Genomic DNA, 13,418 nt, shown 5'->3' with positions numbered 1-13,418 from the left:
AGCCTTGCTTTTCGTGACAAGTGGACAGGTTGTTAGTTGTCAGTTTGCGGCCCATCCTGGACAATCGCTTTAATAAGAATCTCAGATTCTCCAATGGTGGATGTTCCGGGTTATTTCATAGGCACTCACTCAATTCCTAACCTCTAATCCCAATGTTTTACTCTAGGTGTCTTGTCTTGTAGTAGCATAATAATAATGTGTAGCATACTTGTCGCGCAGGTGTATTTAATATATATATATATATATATAATATAATATGGGACAACGGATACTTTGTTCCCAAAAGTGTTGGAAAAATAATATATTAGTTATTAATTTATTATTAGGAATCAACTTTGCTTGAAGCCATATGAGTGGTGAACTAGCTGGCCTGAAGGGGTTATTTGATATCAATAAATGTCCCTACCCCTACCCTACACGAGCTCCTCTGTTTTGGGTTTCTGCCGATTCAAGTAGAGTTTGGGGGATTCGTCTGGGGATCTGGAGCAAACCGAAGTGAGCAAAGACAAAAAATGATCCAAAACTAAGTTTGATATGCTGACGATCAGCCTGCCAGCTCCAAGGTTGATAAACTACTTCCCAGCACTTCCGCGTGCTGATGGATCGACGCTGATTCAGTCAACACTATCTTTAGCGCTCACCTAGGAAAAAAGAAAGAAAGAAAACCGAAAGGAAGACAGACGCGCAAAGCTCCTTATAACTTCCTATGGGGTTAACGGGGAATATTTTCTGATAATAATAAAAGCATCCGACAATAAATAATGTCTTACAATGACAGCATCAGACGTCGAAGCTTGCAGGCGCTACGACTTGGCGGGGCGGTCGTTCGTAACGCTCTCGGATTATCAGACCTTGCGCAACGAACTGCGCGTTCGTTGAAAGTCTTCCAATAATCTTGGCAGCTTGTCGTGCAGCTCTTTTTTGGTGGCTTGGCTAGCAGCAGTTTGAACTCAACCGGTCCGGTCGTGGTTGACACTACTCCGTACGGAGTAACTAGTTACTGACAAACCAACCAGTCAAGTGGCATCGCTCTCTCGGCGGGTGATGACCGGAGGGTCTTGGCTGCTGATGACCAGGCTTGGGCTGGGGATCAGCGTGGAAGGCGTGCGTGAGGGCCATGAGGGATGACGCCAGTAGAAGTAGCCCTGCGGTGTGTGGCTTGTGTCCAGCGATGATCCTGGCCAGAACTACGGATACAACTTCCCGGTGCGTGCCCGGGGGTTTCTACGCTAGAGTGTCCTTTCTGCGAACGTGATTTAACTATATTTCGACTCCGCAACCTTGGAAGGTTCCGCAGGGAAGGGAGGCCTGTTGGAAACCTGAAAAATGCAGGAGGAAGGGCATGAAAAGCTCGAGGTGTTAAACAACAACAACAACAAAAAAATGGGGGGAAGAGAGACAAAAGGGTGGGAGAGAAAGGAGATATGAAAGGAAAAGGAAAATCTGACAAGTTGCTAAAACTGAGACATCGGTCAACTAGCAACCGTAAAACCGAGAGATTTAGTGCTAGGTTCCCATATGCGAAACGAACACCAGAGAGACAAATGGCGGAGGAGGAATATGAAACAAGAGGAAGTTCTGCTTGGAGGCTACATGCTTCTTCTAAGTAGTTAAGTAGTTAGAACGAGGAGAGCTCATCTGTACCGTACGTACGGGGTGAACCCTGCGGGTGTCCCTTAAATGGATATTTACAGCCCGGACTTGTACTCCGTACATACAATGAATGATCCCAAATGACCCGGCCTCTTGGACGTACGTGCATATGCAGTAGGGGTACGGTACTGTAGCGTAGCAGTGAGACAAAGCCACATCACATCAATCGAGAAAAGCAACAAATTCTTTTCTTTTTCCCGTTGGATCTTTTTGCATTTTGATTCTTCTTTTCTTTTTCCTTCTCTGTACGGAGTAGTTAATATTTTAATTTTATACTTTTAAGAGGAAACCCAGGTCATATTGTAAAGCAACGTTGAATTTCGATTTTGAAGCTACATAGCATCCATCATCCATCATCCATCATATTCGAGCATTATCCGTCAGCGGATGCGGGCGGTCTTTTCCAGACAACCTTCGCCCCAACTTTATCCCAACTTTATCCCAACCTTCTCCCGTCCTCTTCCCACCCAACACAAATGGATAACTTTCGTTCTTAACCTTCTTACACCTCCCTCCCACAATCTCCGTTCGACCTGGGCCTCCCACCTCCGAACTATCCTATCTCACTCTCGCTTTTTCTCATCAGCGTCCGAGTTCTCTCTCTGGCCTCCCTTCTCCGGCTTCCCCTCCTAGTTTGCGAGATATTGTTGCTATTCACCATGGTTGTTCATGTATTCCTACGTGCCCCGGAATGGAATTGACAAGGACTTTTCCCGCCTGACATCATCATAAACCCCCTTCCTTTTCTTCTTCTCCTCCGCCTCATTATCCGCTACATCCTCAATTCTCCTGGTAGTCTCCGTGAGCATCGTCGCTGCAGCTGTGCACATCCTCCCCTCACCTCACAAAGCCACGTTGAACGAAAAATAAAAAAGTAAAGGAAAAGAAACGGGGATCACACTTTGTGTTGGGATACAGACATTTATATATATATATATATATATATCTGTGTCACTGCTGCTTTTCTCCCTGACGTCTCACAGTCCCTGGTTGAATCGGGCCACTCTTGTCGACCGCAAATATGGGTCTCCGTAGTGGTAGGTGCAGATAGAACAATCCCTTCTGTCGTCTCTCTTGATGGCTAGAGTATACTTTTGTACTCCCGATCCGTCCATGCCTTGTTCCCCCCTCCTAGTTCTGTTCACTGCACGCACATGCAATCCCATGATACTCTAGGTTGCTAAATCCCCATGTGATGCCATAGTCTTCTCGTTACTCTCGGCCAATAAAGGCACCTCGAAGAGCGATGGATTCTCCGCTCCATCCCCAAACGCCTTCCCCTCTCATCAGAGGAATAATACCGACCCTCTTCCTATAAACAAAGTCCCTTCCCCTACTGCAACAGCTTCACTGTCGCATACATTAAAGAAATCTGACCGAACGAGTTCAAGGCCAGTTTCGGCCGCCTACCCACAACCGTCCGTCATGGACGTGCCCTCTGAAACGATCCCCGAGCTAGAGCCCGTTTTGAATCATCTGAACGCCCAGACGAACAAACTCTACCAGGAAGGCTATTTTCTAAAACTAAACGATTTAGATATCCGTATGTCCCTGTTCCTTTTTTGTTTTCAGAAGTCTTGGGTAAGGACATGAAACCTGACTAATATTGTCGTTTAGATGGTCGATCATTCCAAGAGAGGCAATGGGTGGATTGCTTTGCTCAGTTGATTGGCACTGTTCTCTCGTTATGGGACTCAGCAGCGCTGGACGCAGCTGGTCCGGGCGAAGATGTTCCACCCACATTCATCAACTTGGCTGATGCTTCAATCAAAATGGTATGTACCATCCTTGTTACTTTTTCTTCGAATCCCACCTTATTGCGTTGGCTCTGCATTCTCCTTGAAAAAAAAAAAAAAAAAAGGCAAAAGAAAAAGAATAAGGATCATGTTTACGGCGTGCAGGTAACTAATGTTGCGACCAGATTGAAACTCTACCCACACGCAGCGAAATGAGCAAGCCTCTCCAAAACATTCTCAGTATATCAACCGCCGGAAAGAACCGATATCTTCTCCATTTCTCGTCGCTACATTCGCTGACTCAATGGACTGCCGCTATCCGCATAGCCATGTTTGAAAATACCATATTGCAAGAATCTTATACTGGCGCACTCATTGCAGGCAAGGGGAAAACTCTGAATGGCATTAAGAATATCCTAGAAAAAACGAAATTCGTGTATGAAGACTGGGCGAGTGTCAGGTTTAGCCCTGGAACACCTTGGAAACGATGCTGGTGTGTGATTTCACCCCCAGATGAGAAGGAGTTTCAAAGATTGAAAAAGGAGCAGAAGAAGAAGTCAGTCTATGATCGAAACGCTCCGTTATTGAAAGGCAACATTAAATTCTACGAGACCAAAAAGACCAAAAAGGTCAAGCCAATCGCTACAGTCACGGATGCGTTCTCTGCATTTGCCATCTACCCACAGTCTCGGCCACTAATTGATCAATCCACATTGGTGAAGGTCGAAGGCCGAATAACGATACACGGCAAATCTGAATCAACTGCTGAAGGATTTGTTTTCGTTCTACCAGAGCTTCATCCTGCAGTTTCCGGTTTAGAGATGATGCTTCGTTGGCTATTTCCGGTTTATGATACGTTTGGTCTCTACGGAAGACCAACCAGACTAATTGCGGATACCCTGAATACTCGAAGTTTAATGTTTGCGCTCCCAAAACGACGGCAACCTGGATATCTCGACATTTTTGATGTGACTACACTGATACATACCGAGGGAAGCAATAATTGGACCGAACGGGAATGGCGAAAGGCGCTAAAAGATGTCACCGTTAAACGAATGACGAACAATAATAGTCGAGAGAGTAGCATGACTGGAAGCGGGCGCTTTAATCGAAATAGCATAGCGTCGCAAAATGGTGTACCTTTGAGGTTTGCGAATGGTGCACCACCGCCCTCTTTGACAGGGAGACCAGAACCTAATCGCTCTAGCGATGGAAATATAAAAATTCCGAAAGCTGGATTGGGTGTTCCGCCAGATCGCAATTCGATGGGTCATAGACACTACCGCGGACAAGGATCTCCACCATCCCTATCATCTGGTGAAAAAAGTTTGTCGGAAGAAGCTGAGCTAGCCCCGGAGCCGCCAATGCATAGAAACTCTCAGTACGATGGAATATCTGGTCCCACCGGATACACTCGAAGAGATAGTGCTAATAGCGAACTGAACAACTACCAGGTCCAAGACCGCCAAGCACTCAGTAATGGATATCAACAGAGCCCGCCCCCTGCACCTGTAGCCATGCCCCCGGCTTTCCTTCATGATCCCAGAAAGGCGCCCCCTGTTAGGCCTCAACCGTCACCGGGCTTTCAAAAAGCAGGGAACCGGTTGTCACAAGGAACCTTATCCCAAATGGTCGATATGAACATGAACATGACCAGGAACTTGGCTGCGACGGGGGCAGCAGTTGCTTGGAGTGAGCAAACTTCGGCCCAACAGCCGTATCATCAAGGTCAGCGAGGGGATGCGGAGAATGCTGGTAACGAAGAGAAAAGTTCCACTGATATGAATTTATCGACCCAAAGCCAAGTAAGCCTTAGAACGTCGAAGCCGTCTTCCCAAGACAACAACGCTCCTGTAGTGGATGGCCCAATCCTAAACTCCCCGAGTCCCGATTCCTATGAGAACCAGAGCTCTGGAATGAACTTTCTTTCCATCGATACCCACAAAGCAACCTCCCCAAAACCGGTCGCCCAGACTCCATATGGTTCTGAAAGTCCGCCCTCTGAAAGAGCTTCGACTCTAGATAGTATGCGTCATGCGATTGACATTGATGCATTAGACAGAATCATAGCTCGAGGGCGGTCTCCCACGGTACCAGTGGAGAATGTCCAGGATGAAGAAAGCGTATATGACCAAAGTTCAGTGTCCTCGCCTGACTATGCCAGCTCTCACAAGTCCTCAGTCTCGCGGCGGTCGCAAAAGTCATTAAAGCCAAGAATGGGAGTACTGAAAGTTGTTGGAGACGAGGGGCCAGAAAAATCAGAAGTAGTGATTGGTGATGCCCGTTATCAACGTTCTGACCCCCTTACCTCTCGCAGAGACAATCCGGACATCCCCCCTGTCGATTTTGGGCCAACACAGGCTTATATGCCCACGACGAGGCGACCCAGTACCTCAGATACGCTAGTGCTGTTAACTCACAAGCGGATTCCTTCAGATGTTACCATCGGCCGAGAAAGGCGAGGGCCTTCAAGGGAAACAAGCCGGGGTCCCCACCTCCCGAAAACTCCATCCAACGACGACCACCGACGAAACATCATCTGGCAACCCGGGATGGTGAGCGGGTCAGTGAGCCCTGGCCCTCATATCACACCTGAAGAGTTTGTCCAGCGGAAGGCAGGTGCAAATTGGCTCAGCTCTCCCATTCGTTTCCCGCCGGGTACTACTCAACCTCGACCAGCATCTGGCGATTGGACAAACCATAGCCGCCAACAATCAATGAAGCAAGACCTACCAGCCCGTCCGCACTCGCGAGGCGCCATTGTCATGTTGGGTCACTCTGGACTAGGATCTACACCACCCCCGTCTGGGGATTGGACCAATACAGCACGACAACAAGCAATGATGCGGGAAATGCCCCCTCGTCCACACTCTCGTGGGGCTAGTGTAATGTTCGGACATTCTGACATTTGCCCCCAACTCTCCGCACGGGAGCAAGAATATGTCGCGCGCGTGACCGGGTCTTCCTTCTTCAACATTAGTAGTGAAAACCAAAGTGAGGCCCCGGTTCACGGCGCAAGCCTCGTAAGCGCCATAGACGCTCGAGAACGCGAGAAAAGGGCTATCAAGGAGGGTCTTAGCGGGCAAATGGTCCAACAAGCTATCGCCCAACGCCAATATCGACAAGCGCAAACCCCATCACCATTTCAATCACAACCCGTGCCAGCACAATACCAAGCAAGCTCACACTTTACACCACAATATTACCAGTATAACAGGTCCGATAGTACGCTTGGTGGCTATGGCTCTGTTTACCCACACCAGCATCAATCACCAAGCCAATGGTCGGTCGACCAACACCAACGCCAGCAATCTTTGTTAAGTAGCCAACAACTTCGCTCGCCGCTGCAGTATCAAGAGCAGCCGGTGACAGCTACAGCGACAGCGACAGCGGGATATCGGCCAAATCCTTACTACCAACAGCCACCAGTTCATCATAAAGCGGGTTTGGGAGCCCCACACCACTAGCAGTTTAAACCAAATGAGTCTCGGGAAACAAAAACGCAATAGAGAAAAGTAATCTATGAAACTATTATATATAGTATATACGATGAGATCTCTTGTCGACTTACGGGAATGACGGCTGAAACATTTTATCTTTTTATCTGTTATTCCTCTTTCGAGTCCCTCAATGATCTCGGACGCCCTTTCGTTTTCCTTATCGGCTTTCCCATACTTCCCATACTTCTTACATCATTCTTGTATTCTGTCCATTGCGTCCGTTGCCTGTTATCCTTTTTCTAGCAGTTTTTCTATATACAATCATTGCATCAACCATCATTAGAATATGTGCTATCATTTTTGTATTTGGGATGAGCTATGTCATTTTCTTGCTGCATGATTTTTTCCCCCCTCCTTGTTCTCTTTCTATTACTTTTCTTTTCTTTTCATTGTTTTCATATAGCATCATCAAACCTGCACAGCCTTTTTTTTTCTTTTTTTTTTCTTTTTTTTTTCTTTTTTTTTTTCTTTTGCTTGCCCTTTTCATTTGCCCTCCTCATACTTCCATTCCGCCTTTGTTTTACTTTGCATGGATGCTAGATAGGTAGATAATGCTTGCCATATTCAATCTGTGAATCTAACACACAACAAACCTGTATTTTTACATATCTATATCAGTTCCACCCATGCTCTTTCATATCTTCACACTTTGTTTTTAAAAAAATTCCTTTTTAATATCTCTTCCCCTGATGAAAAAAGTATTAGAACTCTTATTTACACCCTCTTTCTCTGAAGCTCATTTTTGATCTTTGTTGTCTGTGCAACTATGCTCTGACCACTGAAACAGTGTCATATGACTCATGTTCATTGACGAGTGTCGTATGAATATTGAAGAGAGGTAAAAAATGAAACTATCTAAGGGAGTAATAATAAATAAAATAAAGTATTCTATTCTTACTTGTCAGCTGTAAGACAAAAAGTTAAATAAGTAAAAATTTCGCTTCACGTCGCTGCATAACGTAGAGTACAGTTTCGAAACAAACACCGAGAAAAATATATATGGAAAGGATTGGGGAGCAAAAAATGGAAGATGAAACAAAACGCCATACATAAAATCTCGTGACAAAAGCTGGAGAACAAAAAATAAAAAAAGAAAAATGGAGAAAAAGGGGGTAGAATTTGTTGACACGTCACTTATTTTGAGATTCCTCTATCATGAAAGTTTTGTTGGGTTGGTTTGGGTTCGATGGGTGGAAGAGGTAAAAAGGGGAGGACGCGCGACACATTCACACACACATACACACCGCACCGCCCGGCGCCCCTTCTCCTTTCCCCCTTTTTCATCTCAATCATATCCGCCATCCCAATCCGACTGAAGTCGAAAATGATCCTAGACCTTTTTGCGGAAGTAAGCAAAAAAGTAAAAGTATGTCGAGGATCAAAATAGGTTAAATAAACCTAGGAAAATCAAGAAATAGAAACACCAAACCGAATCCGGAACCCGCAGAATGACGAGGAAAAAAAAAAAAAAAAAAAAAAAAAAAAAAGAGACAACTAGATCAGCTCTTATGTAGCTTCTTCACCCGCACAGAGCCCTCATACAGCGCCCTGTCAATAGCCGCGGCAACAGTCAGCGTTCCTCCAATAACCGCGCACACGCCGGTCAGGAAGCCAGAAAAAGTCTTCGTTCGCGCCTCGCGATTGATCACCTTCATGGGGGAAATATCATAGTTGACAAAAACACCCGGGATACCGCCTTGCGAATGTAGGCGCTCCTTGTGTCCCTCTTCAGCATCGTTACCCCCGTCCACAGACCGTTTGTGCGAGGTCACGGAGTACTGGTGCGTTTCAATGCTTCCACCTGAGCCCAAACTGACCCCTTGTTTGCCCAAGGGCACATTGTTGGACACCTTAGAATGAACTGTACTAGACCAGTCGTCATCCCATCCCAGCGGCAGGTAGGAGGTAGCTACGACTTTTACAAAGTACGCAAAGTTGAGTCTGGGGTTAGTTGTGTGTTGCTCAGTGTTATCAAGCGGGTTGGTATGGTGATGGTCAGTCCATTTCCAGCGGCGGGAAACCTCATCGGGCAGCTGGGGCCCGAAGCGGAGGTAGTGGATTTTATGGCCCACGTTATGCGGTATGGGAGTGTTGTAGTAATTGTTCAGGTCGTGGGCGTGCATGTTGCCATTTGTGAAGCTGCGGCCAGGCGCAATGTGGAAGTTGCCGATAACTTTGTTAACGCGGATCACTCCTTCAACACGGCATCCTTCCTTTCTCTGGGCGTCTAGGTTGGCGCTATATCCTTCCTTTTCGCATTGCTCGACATTTTCTCCTCGTCCGAAGGACCAACGCTTCGCTGCGTATGCCTCTCTAACCTCATCGCAGGTATTACAGCACCCAGGTTTTTGTGCATTGGGTGGCGCGGGGGCTCCGTAGCATGAGCCACAGTAATTTGGGTCTAGGTCTTTTGCATTGTCGGTTTTAGAGTGTCTATGTCCCGTACCTTTTATTAGCATTTAAATTGTCGATTTACATAACCTAAGAAGCATTAAAGATATGTAACTCACAATTGCAGAGCAGTAATATCGAGAACCTGGCCTCCCTCCTCTGCCGGGCTGAGGCGCAATTTATTGACACCATGGACAACCTCTGTCTGATACTCGCCGGAAATATCCATGACATCCAGTGTGAGGAGCTCACAAGGTAGATTTGGGAAAGTTACGTTTAAGTGAATTTCCATTCTCTCCCCTAAATAACATTGAACGGCTTAGCTCTGCACCCACGCAATATCCTCAGTTCGCAAGAGGCAACATACCTCTGCCCTTATCAACAACCAACTCTGGCAACACCACTACACGTCTGTACTCCGACCATTCACCCCATATGAGGAAGAAGATAATGATCAGTGCAGTTATTGTGACAACCCCCCCAGATCTGGTTCGTATCCGCGCATCCTCGACGGTTTTTGTGAAAGCGTCTAGTCGTGCAAACCGTGACTTAGGAGGCATTGTATCGGAAACTGCGCGATTGCGAGTGCTCGAGGGGGAGCTGAAGGCGAGATCTAGTCGTTATTAACAAGAGGAATTGCCCAAGTACCTCCTCAACTTGGCAGGTTTAGCTTCTTCAGCGAATGAATCATTCGACGAGGTTTGGCAGCGCCAAGAGTGTACAGGTTAGAGACTACCAATTTGTTTCATAATAATAGTACAAGAAAGTTATCGAGTAAAAAAGGAGACCCGGAAATCTCGAATCCCAAACCAACCTTGAGAACGAAAGCAGCTGCTGATTGGCCAGAACTTGATGCCAGATAGGCCAAAAGTAGCCGCGTCATGTGATCGCGTTTAGTAGTGCCCAATAAGCGACACCCGCACTTGAGCCTCCTTGACAGGGGCAAAAGTTGTTTCCATCTTGCTGTCCGGTCATATATTTTGCGTTCTTCCCTCCCGTGCTTGCTGCCTGCCAGCTTAACAACGCCGTATTTAGCCCATATACCTCTACCGTTAGCCAATACTTATTTTATTCTCGCGTTATATTCTCCTTCGGCTGGCCCTGTTTGCCAAACGTCTCCACTCCTCCCAACTATTTGAACCTCATGCCGACTGCCTCCTCTGAGGGGCGAGTATAAAACCTACTTTTGCCCGCTCCTGCCCGCCATACGGATACCATTCCATCTCACTGAATGCTACGGCCGATAATTCAGCTGTCCCCCGCACAATGAATAGCTCAAAAGCTACGAAAGGCGGCCGCAGCCGCACCGGAACGCCAGATCGGGGAGGAGGAATTCGCAAACGAGGGGCCCCTTCTCGCGTAGATCGGGATGGTGACCTGGACATGGATGGCGCTGTGTCTGGAAGAGGGCGCGGAGGACGAAGTCGCGGGCGTGGTGACTCTGGGGGCAGGGCTATTCCAGGAGCTGGGGGCTTGGGTCAAAGGAGAGAGCCGAGACGGCTAGGCGACAAAGAAAAAACTTTGGATGCACTGGAAAAAGCTATCTTCAGCAATGCATCCTCCCAGGTGAATATCGGACACGGTCGCCCTCGGACACAGGGCAAAGGGTTGGTTCAAGTCAGCGTGCGGGGATGGAAACGCAGCAAAGCGGCTTCGAATCCCGACGGTGGTATTGAAAGCCTCATTTTGTTCCTCGAGAGAAGAGCCCACCCCCCAAACCAAGGCACTGCGGCCCACTCACGATTTAAAATTTCCAAGGTATGTGCAACACCACATTCTAGCGGCCACCGACGTATTCGCAGATACATCCTCCCTGGGCTGTTTACCCTTTCGCGCCGAATGCCCCAGATCGACGATTGAGACACTGTCTAAATATGTCGTACAACCGTTGGATTCCTTCAGTTTATCAAGGTTATTAAGCCTTGCTAACGTTAACTAGTCACATGTCGAAGGGGATGCTTTAATTATATCAGTTCGCCCGGAGCAGGTGGGATGGGTTTTAAAGGTCAACGGTTCGAGCTTTGCGGGCGAGCCACTTACTATTGAAGAATACCGCGACTCCAGTGTCAGTCACACACAAAAGAAACCACTATCGGAAGCCGCCCTCGATACAAAGGCTAGAATGACTGCGTTTTTAAGGAAGAGATACTCTGAGCCAGGGAAACTCTTAAACCTTTCACAGCTTGGCACCGATCAAGACCTTCTCGACATGGGCATGTTCAACACTGCTGCTACGGAGTCTAAATTCTTTCCGGCTCTCATGAAAATATGCGAACTTACATTCGACTCTCCCGATAAACGAAGGGATCTTGTCCACAGTGTCACCCTGGCTCAGAATAAACTTCCGAATGTTACTTCTGTTACTACGCTATCACAAACATTCCCAGCTCTTAAACATCTCGATTTATCAAACAACCAATTTAAGGATATTCAATCACTACTTGCTTGGAGGTGGAAATTTAGAGATCTCGAATTTCTCGATCTTACAGGAAACCCAATCAGCGCTGACCCAAACTTCAAGGAAACTATGCTCAAGTGGTATCCCAGACTCAGAACGCTAAATAATGTTACCGTGCGAACAACGGAAGAAATAGCTGCTCAACGGAAAACTCCGATCCCGATCCAACCTGCTAGTTTCCAAGATGAATCCCGAATTGGTGAAAATTTCGTAAAAGCATTTTTTACTGGATTTGACAACGATCGAAACGACCTGGTGAGTGGGATCTACGACGCCAAATCGACCTTTTCACTAAGCGTCAATCCCGTGGCTCCACGAGGCCTGCGAGGAAATAACGTTTCAGGATGGGATTCGTACATCAGAAAAAGTAGAAATCTCCTGAGAGTTAGCCATCTCCCTGCGCGAATGGCCCGCATCTTCGTTGGTACCGAAAAAATTCGCGAAGTATGGAACTCGTTGCCAAAAACGAAACATCCTGATATTCTTGCAGACCCAAAAGAGTGGCTAATAGAATGCCATCCCATCCCTGGTCTTCCCGATCCCACCAGCCAGAGCGCCACAGGGGTTGGCGGTCTTCTTATAACCGTCCATGGAAAGTTTGAAGAATTTGAGGAACCAGCTATGAACAAAACACAAATGCGGAGTTTTGATCGTACTTTCGTCCTTGGACCAGGCGGTGGAGTTGGTGGTTTACGAGTTGTTAATGACATGCTCTGTTTGAGGGCATTTGGCGGGTCCGAAGCATTTGTTCCAGAGACGGAACAGCCTCCTACGAACGCAGCTATTCCACAAGCTGCGCAGACATCTATTCCGGCCCCGATCGCCGCTCCCATCCCAGGCCCTATCACGACCCCGATCCCCACCACCCAGCAAGTTCATCCTGAGGCAAAAGATGGTTTCGGATTAGCAGTACCTGGAAAGCCAGAAGAGCAGGTCCAGAAGGAACGAACTATTCTGGAAACCAGCTTCCGAACGAAAATGACATTAGCATATTCAGAGATGGCTTTGTCTGGAAACAACTGGGACATAGAAGCAGCGTTGAAGAACTTTGAAGAGTTGAAGGTGAGTCGCATCCACATATTGCATGCCCGCATATAATTTGCTTTGACACTAACACGGGAAACTCGACAGAATCAGGGAAAGCTCCCTCCGGATGCGTTTTTGACTGGAGTATAATTACAATCTATTCATATAGCGAACTATTGGCAGGGGTTGGGATATAGAAGAAAGCATGCAACGCCTATTGATTTTGGGACGGTCATTTACTGGAGCACTAAAAGGAACATATCAGGTAATTCTGAGGAAGCGGCCAAGGCAAGAGAGATTGAAACTGCTGGACTGAGCGCTGTTGCTGAACAAGCAGCCAGCTCAAATGGGCGCTACAGGTGTTTGTGTTTTGCTACTTTTGAAGTTTATATCTGAAGGCACTACGAAACGGTATTGTTGCTGCACTCAAAGGGGTTAGGTTCAGTTAGATATAGAAATTCGTTTCGATGCAGGACCAATGGAAGACCAACTTGCCACGGTAGCAAGGTACAATTATCTGAGATGTATCAGTTAGATAAGCGACTACATAAACTATTTCGAAGTCCCATACTTAAATTGTAGTAATATAAGCAACATATCATATTTCCCCCATTTTTATAAGTTTGAAAAGGAGATCTCCAAATATGTCACGTG

General features: G+C 46.9%; 3 protein-coding genes across 3 annotated transcripts; 2 read left to right on the top strand and 1 right to left on the bottom strand.

Annotated features, from left to right (window-relative positions):
• Nucleotides 1–506: 506 nt before the first annotated feature.
• Nucleotides 507–7,793, top strand: BDBG_09019 (PH domain-containing protein). Its single transcript, XM_002620562.2, has 4 exons — nt 507–2,690; nt 2,858–3,196; nt 3,271–3,428; nt 3,575–7,793. Exons 1-4 carry the CDS (start codon nt 2,675–2,677, stop codon nt 6,854–6,856), a joined length of 3,795 nt encoding a protein of 1,264 aa, XP_002620608.2. The 5' UTR covers nt 507–2,674; the 3' UTR covers nt 6,857–7,793.
• On the bottom strand, nt 7,467–10,107 carry BDBG_09018 (COPII-coated vesicle membrane protein Erv46). Its single transcript, XM_002620561.2, has 3 exons — nt 9,648–10,107; nt 9,400–9,580; nt 7,467–9,322 (listed from the first exon to the last, which is right to left on the bottom strand). The coding sequence occupies exons 1-3, from the start codon at nt 9,838–9,840 to the stop codon at nt 8,389–8,391; spliced, it is 1,308 nt and encodes a 435-aa protein (XP_002620607.1). The 5' UTR covers nt 9,841–10,107; the 3' UTR covers nt 7,467–8,388.
• BDBG_09017 (mRNA export factor mex67) lies at nt 10,029–13,402 on the top strand. The gene is made up of 3 exons (XM_002620560.2): nt 10,029–11,038; nt 11,220–12,800; nt 12,870–13,402. The coding sequence occupies exons 1-3, from the start codon at nt 10,547–10,549 to the stop codon at nt 12,912–12,914; spliced, it is 2,118 nt and encodes a 705-aa protein (XP_002620606.1). The 5' UTR covers nt 10,029–10,546; the 3' UTR covers nt 12,915–13,402.
• The last annotated feature ends 16 nt before the right edge of the window (nt 13,403–13,418 follow it).

The sequence above is a fragment of the Blastomyces gilchristii genome (assembly GCF_000003855.2).
Source record: "Blastomyces gilchristii SLH14081 genomic scaffold supercont1.33, whole genome shotgun sequence".
NCBI classification, from domain to species: Eukaryota; Fungi; Ascomycota; class Eurotiomycetes; order Onygenales; family Ajellomycetaceae; genus Blastomyces; species Blastomyces gilchristii.
The sequence above is the reverse complement of the archived record's forward strand: the minus strand, read 5'-3'. Positions and strand labels throughout refer to the sequence as shown.